A 17,848-nucleotide genomic window follows, 5' to 3' on the forward strand; every position below is an offset into this window, starting at 1 on the left:
GTTTGTGTAGGGTTTCCACTGGGCACTACAAATGATGATTAGTTCTAATTTTACCTTCACAAAATTCAGAATACTAATCTGTGAAACGCTGTTTCAATTTGCTTTCTCAAATTGTATTTTTAATTAAGAAGCAAAAATGCAGGTGACCCTGTAGTTGAACTCAATATTCCCACAGCTTTAATATGGATGTGATCTCTCTGGTGCGTGGTACTATTGACCAACACCATCTACATTACACTGTGGACGGTTCTATGTCAAGCAGATTCTATATCCACAATTAAAACTGCATGCATGCAGGATCTCGCTGTGAAATACCGCATCTGCTGTCACTAATTCCATAGTGAAGGTAGGTGAATAGCTAATGATGATTTTGGGAGGATCTCTATGCATGTATCTGTTAACTGTGACTTCAAAAAATGTCTAGCTCTGTCAATGTGGCTTTCCCTCCTAAGTCTAAAGCTTATATTTTTAAGTCTCTCCTGAGAGCCATGAGCACATTGTCCTGGCTGGCGCTCTGCGGAATGCTCAGCTATTGCCTGTAAGAAGTTTCATTCTTCAGGATCAACAGTTTTCAAGGAGGGAAGCCATTTAGCTCTTCATGTCCATCGTAGCCTGTCCCAGTTGACTGTCCTCTCCCATTAAATTCAAGCCTCTCAGTCACTCATCAAGACTCCTTCTGAACTTCGAATCTACCTCCAGTACACCCTTTAGCTCAGCACTTCACACTCCAAGCATTCAGTGTAGGGAATGAAGTCCTCATGTTCCTTTTGTCCTTTAGCCTGTATCCACACATTCTTGATCCTTTCGCTGACAGCGAACAGTTTCTCCTTGCCAACTCTGTTTATGCCCTTCACTATCAAACTTCAGTGCCATCTCTCCCATTTCAAGAACGACACCAGCTTCAACAGTCTGTCCACATGCCTAGAATTTGGTAAATTTCTTCTGCGCCTTCTTTAAAACTTTCCTCCTTTAACTAAGGCACTTGGAGCTGGATACAATACCCCATCTGAGGGTAAACCCAAAGTTCAACATGACTTTATAATTTTTCCTTAACCACTTCTGTTCTACAGAAGATAACCTCAACTTGTCCAGTCTCTGCAGACAAATAAACTCCACATGCTTGGTGCTGTTGAGGAAGTTATCATCCACACCCCACAATAATCAGTCAAGACCCAAGTTTACTGGTCCCTTGCAAAGATAGCAGTTAGATACCAAGTTCCAAGGTTACTTAAAAATGATATCCAGTGACGATTATACTCTAGGTGTCATTTCATATGGCCTTTATCATCCAATTCTAAGATTACATGTCATGGATGAGCAATTGTTGATCAATCTATGAACATTTAATGATTATTTCTTGATCGGCCTGAGGTGAGATCCAGCCCTCCATCAATATCTGCTCATTAGCAAACATAACGTTTAATTAGACCACTCAATCAATGTTGTGTCCCAACAAAGATTGTTTGTTCTCAATGACCCTTATGTTCATAGCTGAAATTCTTGTTGATGTTAATTGCTTTTGGAATGACCCTATAATTCAATTTATCTTAAATGTTCCATTTACAGCTTGTTCCTATTCCCCCAAGCTTGATAGCTCCACCGCCAATAGCAGGTCTGGTCTATTTAATAAGACAGGCACATTTTGTGTCTCTTGTATCTTGATTTACTAGATGCATCAACATCCCGAGTGCCTCAAAGGTATGTCCCACAATTACCTGCATAGTAAATCTCTTCTGCACACACTTCCTCATCTTGACATCCTAATGTAGGAGAAGTGATCTAAGGCAATTTCAGGTTCAGATTACTGAAAGCCACCCTTGGACTGATATCAAAGAGATCATTTCCACCTTCCTATGAGTGATCAATAGATTGGACATCTGGTCAGTGCAGTGGAGGCTAATTTAGCTGGAGCTAGTTAGATTGATGAGTCTATGTCAGGTGACCCTGGGAAGATGACCTTCCTGCCGAATCTCAACTTGGACCATCCTATTATCTGCCAAGTTTGAAAATTACACCCGATGTGATATAAGATATCAGTCTGGAGGTGACATTTAGGAGAGTTTTTGGTGAGCAGCAATCCATACCTTCACCGTGAAGAGCTGCAGTGCTTAGCCTTACAAAATCTGGACTGCATGCTGCTATTTTGCTGAAGCCACTTTCAACCACAGAGCTGCTGCTAAGCCAGGTAGAAATAAACTCCCATTCAACTGCTGAGTTTGAGAGAACCTCGAGTGCATGCAGCCAGGTGACCTGTCACCGTATATCTCCGTCTGGCTTCTGGTTTGCATCAGGACTTCAAGGGTTTGTGTCTGGAAGCACCTTCTTGTTTTAAATGAAACTCTTTATCCTATAGATCGTCCTGATCCACCGATAGATCTGGAATTGACCAGTCCTCGAGACAGGAGTGTGCAGTTGTCATGGATACCAGGAGAGGAGCACAACAGTCCCATTACAAGTAGGTCTTGTGAGTGCATTTGATCTTGATAGTGCATTAGGTCTCAAGTTCTGAGGAACATCATGGGAAGCAACTTTACCTCATACACTTAGTTTCCTCTGTTACCTCCCATCTCACTTTCACTCTAGCCCAACATTCAATCAGGCCCAAATCTTGTTTCCACAGCACACTTGAATACTTTTTTTCAAAATTCTCTTGTCTGTCTCTCCCCTTCCATCACGTCACATGTCAGTGATAATAAACCTGATTCTGATTCTGATGAGTAAAGGTCCCCTTACTGTAAGTGTTATCAGCCAAAGAACAAAGAACAAAACTATTTAGTGACATTGAGCTTTAGATCAACAGTGGTGTAGTTAGATGGTGGAGATAGATGGAGAGCTCACAACTAAACTTAAAATGCTGCAGTACCAAACGGTCTGCAGCAACCAACAGCCACCCATTTATGCTAAACCCATATTAGCCCAAATTTTATTCTTCCTACTTTTTCATCAACTCCCACAAGATAAAATACACACAGGTAATTAACCAACCAACCCACACATCTTTGGGAGTGGAAGGAAATCAAAGCACCCTGAGGAAATGGGTAAACCCATTTGTTCACAAGGAGGAAGTGCACCCAGATCTCTGCTGTTGTGAGGCTTGCTGCACCACTGTGCTGCCCACTTGCCGTGAGATGGCTTGGTCAGTGATAGAGCCAAAGCCTAACCAAAGGGTAACGGCTGCATCTTTGGACCAGGCTACGGCATCATTATAAATTTAGTTCTGAACTCGCCGTCTGGCTCAACCACTGTTGATCTGAGGCTCAATGTAACTAAATAGTTTTGCTCTTTATTCCTTAATATTTGTATCTGACAAAATTCTATTTATCTTGAAAACTCCAACTGCCTCTGTCTTGAGGGAATTCCATATTTCCAACATACGCGTGTGCTAAAGCAAACCGAAAGATCACTCAAAATAACGGGCAGTTTATTAAAAACTGGTGATCACTAGGAGACCAGTCAAAGCTGATCCACCTGAACATGAATTTGGTAGAACTTTTACCTTCTAAATTGATGAGGTTACCAGTAAAACTACATTTTTTTTAAAATACATTTTTTAATTAGTTTTTCAAAACATTTTACAAAATTAAAAACCCCAAATCCCAGTGAGGAGCATTAATACAGAGCAAGGTTAAGCATACAATAACAATATGCTACAAAGGAAGAGAATTTAACAAAAAAGCACCTAAATTAAAGACAAGTGAGCTTAGTGTCCTCCCCAAACCCCACAACACAAGAAAAAAAACAACAATTCCAGACCAACCACCACACAATATAGAGAGTATAAGTCCGGACAGTCAAACTCCCAGACTGTGAATACACTTAGCAACAGAGGATAATAATGCCTACTACCAGAAAAAAAAAGGGAGCTGAAAGCAAGGGACCGAAAAGAGAAAAAAAAACCCTAGTCAAGAGGAAGGTTATGAAAGTGCTCGATAAAAGGCCCCCAGACCTTATGGAACTTTAAATCCGAATTGAGAACTGAGTAATTTTTTCGAGGTCCAAGCAGGCCATAATGTCGTTAAGCCATTGCGCATGAGTGGGCGGGGCAACATCTCTCCATCTAAGGAGGATCAAGCGTCTCGCCAGGAGAGAGGCAAAGGATAGTATTCGGCATTTGGTTGGACCCAGACATAAATCTGTCTCGCCCCAAAAACCGAACAGAGCAATTAAGGGGTTAGGTTCTAGGTGCTGATTCAGAATACCCGATAGTGTAGTGAAGACATCTTTCCAGAATTTCTCCAAGCTAGGACAGAACCAGTACATATGGATGAGAGAGGCCACGCCCCTCTTGCATTTATCACAGAGCGGACTAATGCCAGGGTAGAATCGAGATAGTTTAGATTTAGACATATGGGCTCTATGAACAATCTTAAACTGTAAGAGACAATGGCGAGCACAAAGAGAGGTTGAGTTAACCGATTTGAGAACTGAGTCCCAGCTCTCCTCGGATAAGGAGATATTTAAATCCTGCTCCCAGGCCATTTTAGTTTTATCCACAGGGGCCCGTCGTAAGGCTGCTAGTTTATCTTGGATAATTGAAATTAAACCTTTACCTAGTGGATTAATGGAGAGAAATAGGTCCATAGCATTTTTCGCAGGCATTTCAGGAAAGTTAGGAATTAAAGGAGCAGTAAAGTGACGGATTTGGAGATATCTGAAAAAGTGAGCGTTAGGCAGGTTGAACTTAACAGAGAGCTGTTGAAAAGAAGCGAAGCGGTTATCAATGAAGAGATCTTAAAATGTCTAATGCCCTTCCTGTACCAAACATGGAATGCTGAATCGAACGTGGTAGGTAAAAAAAGGTGATTGTGTGCGACAGGGCTAGAAATGGAAAACCCTTGGAAACCATAGCATTTCCTGAACTGAGCCCATATTCGCAAAGTGTAAAATTACATTTTTATAGCAGAATGGTGACTACAGGAAACTTAATTAAGTAACAGACTAGGTTAAGAGTAAAATGATTGCCCACAGGTCTAACAGTAAATCCAATTTTCTATTACAACAATAGGTGTACACTTTAACATAATTAATGAAATTCGTGAACCTTAAGCGTCATCACTGCTGCATTCCATGTATTTATTCTAGGCTTTGGCTATAGTTCTCTGTTACCTCATTAACACAATCCACATCCCTATTTACTAGTTACTACCCAGCACTATTCTTTCCCCTACAACACTGTTGAACATATGCCTCCTCATTTTGTTTCTGATCAACTAAGTAGAAGGCTTCATGCTGTCTTGTTCTTCCCCACTCTGAGCAAGTATTTCCTTTGAATTCTATCACGTCTTCTCCCCTTTTCATTAGATCAACCTTCAGCCTCGTGAGGAAGCAAAACCAGCCAAGCAGAGCCCACCCACCTGTGGTGGCACAGTCTGGGTTGTTGATGTAGCCTCTGTACTTTGTACCCATCCTCCTACTTTATACCCATCACCCGGCTTTGTGGGGAATGTCCCTAAAGACACTGCTGATGACTTAGCTTAACATCTGTTAACAGTGTTCAGTGTGGTGCGTGGCCAAATGGTTAAGAAGTTGGACTAGCGATCTGAAGGTCGTGAGTTCAAGCCCCAGCTGAGGCAATGTGTTGTGTCCTTGAGTAAGGCACTTAACCACACATTGCTCCAGTCCACCCAGCTGAAAATAGGTACTGGCAAAATGCTGGGGGTTAACCTCACGATAGACTGGCATCCTATTGGGGGGAGGGGGGTAAGTCTTGTACTCTCAGTTGCTTCACGCCACAGAAACCGGCATAAGCACTGGCCTGATGAGCCTATAAGGCTCGGGACAGAGTAACTTTTTAACTAACAATGTTCAGTGTCCACTTAAAAGCAACTGTGTTACAGGTTATGATCAATTTGAATAGTTCTGATTCCAATTGGATGGTTGCGCTCATTGGGCAGTGCTTGATCTGTGCACGCTGAGCTCTTTAAGTATCACTGGACAGTACAATAAAACCTTCCACATTTTTGTTCTCTCTTCCTCCTCAGAGTTTGTCATTGAATATGAAGAGGATCAGTTTGAACCCGGACTATGGCGACACCTGACTGATGTGGACGGGACACAAACCACTGCAGAACTGAAGCTCTCACCATTTGTCAACTACGCCTTTCGGGTCATTGCTGTCAATGAAATTGGTAGAAGTGAGCCAAGTGTCCCATCGGAGCGCTACTTTACACACCCAGCAGGTAAGGTGGCACTACAGGGCAGACTGCAAACCTCTCAAATCTGTAAGACAAAGGGTGGCTTTCAAAACTCCTGGACCACCCCTTTACTTGCACATAGATAAGAAGGATTTCTGTCAGCTGATTCATTTCATATCTCTGGCTCTCATTTCCACACATTCACTTTGTTGTGTCTCACACTTCATTACTCCTCTGTCTTGTTCTAAGAAGAGTGACTATCCCCTCTTGCATCTCCTTCCTGCACACCCACCACATTGGCCATGATGTGCAGCAACAACATGATCTTTTCTCAGGATCTCTTGGGATCAGGAAGATAATGAGGCCAAGTTAGCTGCCATTGAGAAGCTGGGGCCTAGGCTCTTAAGCAATCTGTTCCATTGCCTGTTTCCAATGAATTATGCACTGGGGTGCAGTGGGATTGAATGAGGAGTGGGTTTTCCCACCTGTAGCTGGTGCAAAGACACTGTCCCACTGCTGGAATGTTCTTTTGGAGAACAGGAAGAAACAGGGCATTGCTGACCAAAGGTTGACCTTTGAAGACCAAAGTCAGTCCAGTACAGAGAAAAGAGTATTAATTGGAGCCCGCAGTCTTGTTTGTTCTTTGGACTGATACCAAGTGGATGGGAAATTCCTCAAATTTCCTCTAACTAGTAAGATCACAGATCTCAGCATTGATGTTGTTCGGGTCAGTCCCAGTTGTCCTTGAAATGGCGGTGACAGGTCATGCAGATATGAATGTTAACATATACAGACGAGAAATAGAAGCAGGTTGGCCCTATCTTCCTGAACCTCTTCGTTCTCTATATTAGATACTTAAGAATTCTGGCCTAATGCCACTGAAGAATCAAGAGTGTATTTACAGATGACAGCAGTGTATGACTTAGAGAAGGCCTTGAAGACGTTCTGCCTTTCTCCTTTTAGAGATGCTGTCCATCGGGGTCCCTGGAACTCAGTAAAGAGATCAGTTCAATGTCACACACAGGGTTAATGTAGATCATTAAGTAATCACCACAGCTTGTCTCAATCCTCCAGGGCTAATCAAACAACATACCCTGGATGCTAGTTTAGCTGCTGATTAATATTGCTGTTCTTGTACCAATGCCAGACAAGGTCATTCGGTACCTCCCTCCCCACTTCTGATGCCCAGTGTTTCGATGAGCTGTACACAGCTCCACTTTCAGTCTCAACAGGTGGGGCTCCGCGAATGAGAAAGGAAGGGAAATAACCGCAGGCTTCTTGCTCCTGGTCACTGTTGAGTAGCTCAAGCTCAAACGAGCCTGTGTGCTTAAAGCGTGATGACTGAATGACATGGTATCCATATAGCAAGAGTGTTCTTCGCTCTATCTGCTTAGGCTTGCATCTGAGTACTTCAGTGTACGATATCACAAAGCTAAACCCCAACGTCTGATTGTGATCTTGTTATTACTTTTCATGTTGCGAAAGTCAGTGATTCTATCAGAGACCCGTTGTATAAATTAATCAATTTGTTGACCTTTGTACTAATAAATGACATTGTTTCTTCCAGCTCCTGATGAAAATCCGTCAGGGGTTCGAGGGATGGGGAATGACCCCAATAATCTAGTGATAACATGGGAGGTATGCCAGCTCTCTTTTGGTTCGGTCTGACCTGCCTGTTCTGGATGGATTGATGTGTGTTTGGCTTGTAAATATGCACATACCCATATCTCACTGTAAATGTTGACAAGGAATAAATGCTTCCGAGCACTTGCACTGTAACTGGCCCAAACCTGAACACAAACAGAGATATTTGAGGGAGTTGATCCCAGTTTGATCAGCACAAACAAAATGCTGGTGGAACACAGCAGGCCAGGCAGCATCTATAAGGAGAAGCACTGTCGACGTTTCGGGCCGAGACAGCGCTGCTTCCTATAGATGCTGCCTGGCCTGCTGTGTTCCACCAGCCTTTTGTGTGTGTTGTTCGAATTTCCAGCATCTGCAGATTTCCTCGTGTTTCCAGTTTGATCAGGATTGTATTGTGTCCCCACAACCACACCTCAGTATCTGGCCCTCCCATAGTCTGTCAATGGCTATTGCTCCTTTTACTCGAAACACTAGAAGTCTGTACTAATACAAGCTCCTTGAATACATAATGCACATGTGCATTTAAGAGACTCTCTGAATTTCTTGTATCTTCAGATGAAAGAGCTGTCTGGTGTTTTTAAATACAGAAGAACATACAGTATAACATAGGACACTACACCACAGTACTAGTCCTTTGGCCCACAATTTTGTGCCAAACTTTTAACCTAGCCTAACATCTAACTAATCCTTCCCTCGTACATAACTCTCGTTTTCCCATACCCATCTAAGAGTTTCATAAATATCCTTAATATATCTGCCTCGGCCACCACCCTGGCAGGGCATTCCACACACCCACCACTCTCTGTGTGAAGAGCATATCTCTGACATCCCCTCTATACTTCCCTCCACAAGCCTTAAAATTACCAACTGTATTAATAATTTCTGCCCTGGGAAAAAGGTCTCCAGCTATCCACTCAATCTATGCCTTTCATCATCTTGTATACCTCTATGAAGTTCTCCTTCACTCTAAAGAGAAATGCCCTAGCTCACTGAAGTCATCTTCATAAGACATGCCATCTGGTCCAGGCAGTATCCTAGTAAATCTCCTTTGCCCTGCCTCCACCTCCTTCCTATAATGATGCAACCAGAACTGAACACAATATTCTAGGTGTGGTCTATCCAGGGTTTTACAGAGCTGTAACGTTACCTTGTGGCTCTTGAACTCTATTCCTCAACTAATGAAGGCGAACACACCATATATCTTCCTAACAATCCTATCAACTTGCATGGCAACTTTGAGGGAATCTATGGAGGTGAGCCCCAATGCCCTTCTTTTCCTCCGTACTGCTAAGGACCCTGCCATTAACTCTGCATTCTGCTTTCAAGTTTGACGCTTCAAAATAAATCACTTCACAGTTTTTGCAGATTGAACTCTATTGGCCACTTCTCAGCCCAACTCTGCATCCTGTCAATAACCCTATGCAAACTATGACAGCCCACCGCATTATCCACAACTCTGTGTCATCTACAAGCTTACTAGCCGACTCTTCCATTTCCTCATCCAAGTCAGTTATAAAATCACAAACAGCAGGAGACCCAGAAAAGATCCCTACGAAACACCATCGGTCACCAACCTCCAGGCAGAATACTCTCCATCTAAACCACACTCTGTCTTCTCGAGCTAATTATCTATACACACGACCGAGTTTCCCTGGATTCCATATTTCCTGACTTTCTGAATGAACCTAGCAAGGGTAACCTTATCATACGCCTTACTAAAATCCATATACACCACATACACCACTCTGCCTTCATCAACCTGCTTTGCTACATCTTCAAAGAGTTCATTTTTACAGCTCTGTTGTGATGAAAGCTTTGATTAACTTTTCTTTACATTGTAATGGTTGGCTTGGAGTTTTGCAGTGGGAGGTTGGGGAGGATACTAACTTTATATGATTTCTTTTTGGGTGCTTTTCTTGTATTGTTATGAATTGTATATTAGTCACGTTTGTTTTGCACTGTATAAATCTCCATTTTGTTGGGTTTTTTTTCTATTGTACTGTAGAAACTTATAAAAAAATTAATAAAAAAGAATTCATTCAGACTCTCGAGATGTGACCTAGAACTCAGAAATCCATTCTGATCATCCCTAATCAGACCGTGCTTCTCCAAGTACTCATAAATTGCATCTCTAAGAATCCTCTTCAATAATTTGCCCTCCACTGAACTAAGACTCATTGGTTTATAATGCCCAGGGTTATCCTCTCTTGAACAAAATAGTAACATTTGCCTCCCTCCAATCATTTGGTACTACTCCTGTGGCCAGTGAGGATGCAAAGATTATCACCGAGGGTCTAGCAATCTCTTTCCTTCCTGTAATAACCTGGTGTATATCGCATTTGGGCCTGAGGTTTTACCTGTCCTAATGATTTTTTTCAAAGTTCTTTCTTATCTTCTTTCTTAACATCACATGCTCAGGCATATCAGTCTCTTTTATGCTGTTCTTAAAATCATCAAGGTCCCTCACACTGGTGAATATTGAAGTAAGGTAGTTGTTAAGGATTTCCCCATCTACCTCCAACTTCTGGCATATTTCCTGTTCCATACCACGTCGATCCTAACCTCACTCTGGCCATTCTCCTTTTCTTCACATAGTGTGCATAAAACGCTTTGGGATTTTCCTTAATCCTACTCGCCAAGGCCTTCTCATGCCCCTCCTATCATCCATTAAACTACTTCATAAATCATTATATCAGGGGTTTGTTTGGACCTGTTTAAAACATTGGCTTTTAACCCAGGGACATGGGAGAAGGCTATTTACCTCTGTAATCCACCATTTGTGATGTAATTCCATGCACCTCCCTGTGCCATAAACCCCTCCAAAATATTTGATTAATATACCTCAGATAAAAACTAAAAGTGGGTCTACAAAAACATTTGTCACTTGTGGGAGAGAGTTTCACATTTTCCCCATCCTTTGCATGCAGTCTTTTCTTGTGACAGACTGATTGGATTGGATTGGTGTGGGGATTGGCTTGTAGACTCTTTTGCCTAGTTTTCAGTCATCCAACCTTCAGAAAAAAATTGCTACACCTAACTTACCAGTACTACTTAGTCCCTTGGAAACCTTAATCTAATCAGCTCTTCCTTTCACAGAATATAGTTCATTCCTACTTTACAACATTAAAGCAAGGCAGTACTGCGTTCCCTCCAAAGTCAATCTATTCATCCTTAGGTGAGACATCCTAAATCACTCACGGTGCTCTAGGGGAGGCTTACCCAGGAATTTGTATTGACATAACAAGTTGCTCCACTCTGAAGGTCATTATTCCATTTGGATTTTTGCTTATTTCTGTATCACCCGTGATGTTTTAATGATCCATATACAGAGATCCTTAACACTGCATGCACCTCTGGTCTTACACCGTTTTCAGACGTACTTTGTTCTATCCTTTTTGAGATCCAAAGTTGATGAGCACACTTTACATTGAAAGCCAGTCATCACAAATTTGCCCTTTGAACTCAATCTCAGCACCTATCCATTCTACATCTAACACTGCATCCTCAGCAAACCTAGATACACACCAATTCTAGCTTAGCAAACTGTTCTACCCCTGATTAATGCTACATAATCCCTATTGTTAGTCTGGCGTCATCTCAGCCCAGTGCACATCTCACTTGAAGTGACTTGTGTGTTGATTCCCAACTTGTTGCCTGGTTCTGTGAAAAGAAACAATTCCCAGCATTTAGCGTTGTTCCGACTCTGTGCGACTGAAGCTTTCCTATGTTTTGTCAGCCTCTGGAAGGTGTCCAACACAATGGACTAGGCCTGACTTATAAAGTCAGCTGGAGACTGAAGGTTGGTGATGATGAGTGGACATCGGTGATGGTCGCCAACGTTTCAAAGTACACTGTCTCGGGCACACCAGAATTTTCTCCCTATGAGCTGAAAGTGCAGGCGTTCAACAGGCTCGGAGCTGGTCCGGAGCCAGACGTTGTGATCGGATACTCTGGAGAAGACTGTGAGTTCATTTATTCATCATTTAGTTTGGATTTCCCATGAGTTCAAATAATCTAATTTTTATGATTGACTGTTTCAAGTAATCCGTTGTTTGACTGAAGAATTATTTTCAGATCTCACTGGAGACCCACACTTGAAAGTGATGTAGTTGGCTCCTTTTTTTTGCCCAGTAGTCTCATGTCATGAGGGCAGTGTCCGTGCAGATCCAGCTGGACGTACTCAGTCTATGTTGATCTCAGCAGAGGCAGTGACTGCAGCTGTGTAATTGGTCCCAGTGGGGAAGAACATCTGGAATAGTTTGCACTTCTTGATCACCATCCATTTAGAATCCTGCCAGAAGCAGGTCTGTGAATCGGTCAGACTTCTAAAGGCATTGGGTCAGAGAGTCAAACAGCCAAGAGGCAAGCCCTACGCCCCATCATTTCCCTGCTGACCTTTATGCCCATTGCATTAGTCTCACTTGTCTGCATTCAGACCATATTCTTCTATGCCTTGCCTTTTTGAGTGACTGTTTAAATGTACCTTAAACATCGTGATTTAGAGAGTTTCAGATATCCCTCCCACCCCCTGTAAATAAAGTATATATGCTTACCCCTCAGATCCTCTTTAAAACTTCCTCTCACAACCCCTGCCATGGATGAACTGGCCTACAAAGATTTGGCTTGCAGTCCAGGAACACTCATTACCAAGAAAAATGATGCCTCCCAACAGTCAGCCAAATGAGTCAAGGGGAGACCCTTGCCTCTCCATGTATCTCCCAGCTAACCTGTTTGCCAGCAGCTGAATTTACAACTAAGCCATGCCTGTTCATTGGTTCAAGAGAGGGTAAGGTGAGAACAACACGTACAACAAGTTGGAGGAACTTAGCAGGTCGGGCAGCATCCGTGGAAACAAACAGTCAACGTTTTGGGCCGAGACCCTTTGTCAAGACTGAGGAGGGAGGGGGCAGGGGCAGGGGCCCTATAAAGAAGGTGGGGGGAGGGTGGGAAGGAGAAGGCTGGTAGGTGAAAAACCAATAAGGGGAAAGATCAAGGGGTGGGGGAGGGGAAGCAGGGAGGGGATAGGCTGGAAGGGTGAAGGAGGAATGTGAGGGGAAAGCACTATGGGTAGTAGAAGAAGGCAGAACCATGAGAGAGGTGATAGGCAGCTGGAAGAGGAGGCAGAGTGAAACTGGGATGGGGGAAGGGAGAGGGAGATCCTGTCTGTTGCGGCGGACGGAGTGTTTGCCACCCACTTCAACTCTGCTTCACATTCCCATTCAGATATGTCCATACATGACCTCTTCTACTGCCATGATGAGGCCAAACTCAGGTTGGAGGAGCAACACCTCATATACTGTCTGGGTAGACTCCAGCCCCTTGGTATTCTCCAACTTCCAGTAATTCCCTCCCTCTCCCCCCATCCCAGTTTCACTCTGCCTCCTCTTCCAGCTGCCTATCACCTCTCTCATGGTTCTGCCTTCTTCTACTACCCATAGTGCTTTCCCCTTACATTCCTTCTTCACCTTTCCTGCCTATCCCCTTCCTGCTTCCCCTCCCCCACCCCTTGATCATTCCTCAGATTGGTTTTTCACCAGGCACCTACCAGCCTTCTCCTTCCCACCCTCCCCCCACCTTCTTTATAGGGCCCCTGCCCCCTCCCTCTTCAGTCCTGACGAAGGGTCTTGGCCCAAAAAATTGACTGCTCATTTCCATGGATTCTGCCCGACTTGCTGAGTTCCTTCAGCGTGTTGTACGTGTTGCTTTGACCACAGCATCTGCAGTGTACTTTGGGTAAGGTGAGAAGGAGGCAAAGTTTCAGGTAGCATAGAAAAGGAGAAAAGCCATCAAAAGTTACTACATTTCTGGGCCTGGATCTGAGGGGTGTTTTCACATCCCTGACTTGGGAACACTGCAAAGGAAAGATGGAGGCTTCACCAGGAATGATTCCAGGAGTGCAGTTGTGAGGAAATGGTTAATCAGGCCAACATAATCTCTGCTCATGTAATCCTGCTGTTGGTTTCTCTCAAATGTTCGTGGTAGTGGTTTGTGTAGTATTTTATAGTGCCGGCAATCAGCGTTCAATTCCTGCTGCTGTCTGAGAGGAGTTTGTACATTCTTCTCGTGACAACATGGGTTTCCTTCAGGCCCTCCGGTTACGTTCAACACTCCAAAGACGTACGGGTTAGAGTTAGTAAATGGTGGGCTTGCTCTGTTGTACCAGAAATGTGGCAATCCTTGCAGGCTATCCCCAGCACATCCTCAGACTGTGTTGGTCGTCAACATTAATAATATATTTCACTGCATGTTTCAATGTTTCAATGTACATGTGACAAATAAAACTAATTTTTAATCTTTAATGTTTTTACCTTCCTGGGACAATAAAACTCTGGTTATCTGCCATCCAGTTGACTGGAAATCCCAATGGATCAGCATCTCATTTACCAGGTCCTAATACCTGCCTTCCCATTAACAGGCCAGAGTCCTGATTCCTGCACTGCATTTAAACCTAGCAGGTTCACTGGAAAACTTGCATCACATGTTTAAAAATAAAAAATGAATTGAAAGCCCTTTGAAGTCATTGATCTTAATAGCAAAATAAAATTGGTGTGATTATCTAAAATTAACCGCATCCAACCTAGACCAGTGCATAAGGAACATTGTTGGTGCTTTGCACAATGACTTCTCCCTGTGCTCAGTTGTTTTCTGCTTTAGTCTTGTTTCCTTTTGTTGATGGTATTCACCAGAGAGTGATCAGTGATGATAGGACAAAATCAACTTGAAGAGAGAAAACAACCTCAAATCTGTTTTTAAATTGTCATAAATGCTGCAATTTCAGTTGATGTTCATGGGGACTTACAAATTCCATTGCTTTTACTGACTGTTGGAGAATAATTGGAATGTTTCATTTCCAGTACCGATGTTGGCTCCCAGCAATGTACGAGTCCATGTTGTCAACAGCACACTGGCAAAAGTTCACTGGGATCCAGTTCCACCAAAATCTGTCCGCGGATTCCTCAAGGGATATAAAGTAAGTGGATGGACTGAGTTTTCAGTTCTCAGTACTGCTTCGGGTTACAGATAATCAGCTCATCCAGTCACATGTCGGACAGAAATTGACAAAGACCATAGTGTCTACTGCAGTTACCCTCGAAGTTGGTTGATCACAGATATGACTGCGTCTCTGCAAATAAAAGGTCCTCAGAAGAACCAGGGGAGAAATCTCTACTTTGCGGCATGAGCATATTGCCTAAGTAAATTTATTGTCAAAATATATATATGTCACCATATATGACCCTGAGGTTCATTTTCTTGCAGGCATACTCAATAATCCATAATAGAATAATAACCTTAATAGAATCAATGAAAGACTGCACCAACTTGGGTGTTGGACCAGTGTACAAAATACAAAAGCTGTTCAAATACATAAAGAAAGAATGATAATAAACAAATAAGCAATAAATATCAAGAACATGAGATGAAGAGTCATTGAAAATGACTCCATAAGTTTTGGGAACATTTCAATGATGAGCAAGTGAAGTTACCCCTTTGGTTCAAGAACCTGTTGGTTGAAGGGTAATAACACTTTACAGTACCAGCGACCCAGGTTCAATTCCCGCCTCTGCAGAACCATAGAACCATAGAACACTACAGCACAGAACAGGCCCCTCGGCCCTCCATGTTGTGCTGACCCATATAATCCTTAAAAAAAGTACTAAACCCACGCTGTCTGTAAGGATTTTGTATATTCTCCCTGTGACAGCATGGGTTTCTTCTCTGTGCTCTGGTTTCCTCCCGCAGTCCAAAAACATACCAGTTATCAGGTTAATTGGTCATTGTAAATTGCTCCATAATTAGGCTAGAGTTAGATTCCTCGAAGGGCCAGAAGGACCTATTCCATATTATACCTCAATCAACCAATCAATAAACAAACAAGCCAACAGTTCCTGAACCTGGTGGTATGAGTCCTGAGGCTTCTGTACCCTCTTTCCGTCTGGGTAAGAGGGAAGATTACAGAGAAGGAGGACAAACTGAGGGAAAGGAAATGATTGAAATGAGGAAAATGAAAAAGGAATTTTGTGGTTGAATACAATGATGCAGTCAGTAGCTGATTCTGTTACTGAATGTACTGGGTGTTGATGTCTGGAGCCAGGGAACATTGTCTCCTTTATGATGGGCTTTCTTATAGATTAGACATTGGGAAATCAGTTCCTGAAATAATGCAAAATAGTATGCAGCAGCTCTGCAGACAGAAACAATTTGTTGAAGGAATGAAAGGCGTGATATTTATATGTAGTTTATTACATTCCACTGCTTCCTTTTCTCACCCAAAACCATTCCTGAAGACAATGGCATCCAATCAATTGGGCGAAAGTTTGCTTTTCATAAAAACCTGAAAATATTATTGATGCCGAACCCTGACAAAAAAGGATAGGCTGAAGGGCAGTGATGACTGAGGAATAATGGTGAAAAACAAAATTCAATTGAATTGAATTGACTTTATTTCTTACATCCTTCACATACATGTGGAGTAAAAATCTTTACGTTACATTTCGTGATTTTTATTAACGACCTGGATGTGGGGGTAGAAGGGTGGGTTGGCAAGTTTGCAGACGACACAAAAGTTGGTGGTCTTGTGGATGGTGTTGAGGATTGTGGAAGATTGTAGAGATGCAGAAGTGGGCTGAGAAGTGGCAGATGGAGTTCAACCTGGAGAGGTTTGAGGTGGTACATTTGGAAGGACAAACTCCATGGCAGAGTAGACAGTAAATAGCAGGATACTTGGGAGTATGGAGGAGCAGAGGGACCTGGGGGTACATGTCCACAGATCCATGAAAGTTGCCTCACAGGTAGATAGGGTAGTTAAGAAAGTTTATGGAGCGTTAGCTTTCATAAGTAGAGAGATAGAATTTAAGAGTCGCGGGGTAATGATGCAGCTCTATAACACTCTGGTTAGGCCACACTTGGAGTACTGTGTCCAGTTCTGGTCGCTTCGCTATAGGAAGGATGTGAAAGCATTGGAAAGGGTACAGAGGAGATTTACCAGGATGCTGCCTGGTTTAGAGAGTATGCATTATGATCAGAGATTAAGGGAGCTAGGCCTTTGCTCTTTGGAGGATGAGAGGAGACATGATAGAGGTGTACAAGATATTAAGAGGAATAGACAGAGTGGACAGCCAGCGCCTCTTCCCCCGGGCACCACTGCTCAATACAAGAGGACATGGCTTTAAGTTAAGAGGTGGGAAGTTCAAGGGGGATATTAGAGGAAGGTTTTTTACTCAGAGAGTGGTTGGTGTGTGGAATGCACTGCCTGAGTCAGTGGTGGAGGCAGATACACTGTTGAAATTTAAGAGACTACTAGACAGGTATATGGAGGAATTTAAGGTGGAGGGTTATATGGGAGGCAGGGTTTAAGGGTCAGCACAACATTGTGGGCCGAATGGCCTGTACTGTGCTGTGTTGTTCTTTGTTCTTTATCTTCATCTAAATGTGCAATGTGCAATTTATAGTATTTTGTAATAAATAGTCTGTGCAACAGCACAGTCAATACAGCATAGAAATACAATTGTATCAGTGTGAATTAATCAGTCTGATGGCCTGGTGGAAGGATCTGTCCCCGGAGCCTGTTGGTCCTGGCTCTAATACTGCGATACCATTTCCTGGATGGTAGCAGCTGGAACAGTTTGTGGTTGGAGTGACTCGAGCCCCCAATGAACCTTCGGGCCCTTTTTACCCACCTGTCTTTGTCAATGTCCTGAATCATGGGAAGTTCACAACTACAGATGCACTGGGCTGTCTGCACCACTCTGCAGAATCCCGCGATTGAGGGAGGTACAGTTCCCATACCAGGCAGTGATGCAGCCAGTCAGGATGCTCTCAGTTGTGCCCCTGTAGAAAGTCCTCAGGATTTAGATTAGATTAGATTCAACTTTATTGTCATTGTGCTGAGTACAGATACAAAGCCAATGAAATGCAGTTAGCATCTAACCGGAAATGAAAAGAATAGTGTTATTTACAAAATAACTGTGAATAAAAAGTAAGTGCTACAGCACACAAATATAAAAGTACTGAGACAGTACAATATGGGTGCAATACTGCTTAGCGCTGTGATGTGAGGTTCAGCAGGGTCA

At 43.0% G+C, this 17,848-nt stretch overlaps 1 protein-coding gene across 14 annotated transcripts in view; it reads left to right on the plus strand.

The window, feature by feature from the left end:
* nrcama (neuronal cell adhesion molecule a) overlaps positions 1 to 17,848 on the plus strand; it is a 432,442-nt gene that overhangs the window by 360,193 nt on the left and 54,401 nt on the right. For all 14 annotated transcript variants that reach the window (XM_073059008.1, XM_073059018.1, XM_073059012.1 and 11 more), the window contains 5 exons: positions 2,354 to 2,455; positions 5,982 to 6,179; positions 7,702 to 7,772; positions 11,515 to 11,740; positions 14,633 to 14,748. In XM_073059008.1, the coding sequence (XP_072915109.1) occupies positions 2,354 to 2,455; positions 5,982 to 6,179; positions 7,702 to 7,772; positions 11,515 to 11,740; positions 14,633 to 14,748 (713 nt within the window). The remainder of the gene's footprint in view (positions 1 to 2,353; positions 2,456 to 5,981; positions 6,180 to 7,701; positions 7,773 to 11,514; positions 11,741 to 14,632; positions 14,749 to 17,848) is intronic.

This window comes from Hemitrygon akajei, chromosome 10, assembly GCF_048418815.1.
Source record: "Hemitrygon akajei chromosome 10, sHemAka1.3, whole genome shotgun sequence".
Taxonomy (NCBI): Eukaryota; Metazoa; Chordata; class Chondrichthyes; order Myliobatiformes; family Dasyatidae; genus Hemitrygon; species Hemitrygon akajei.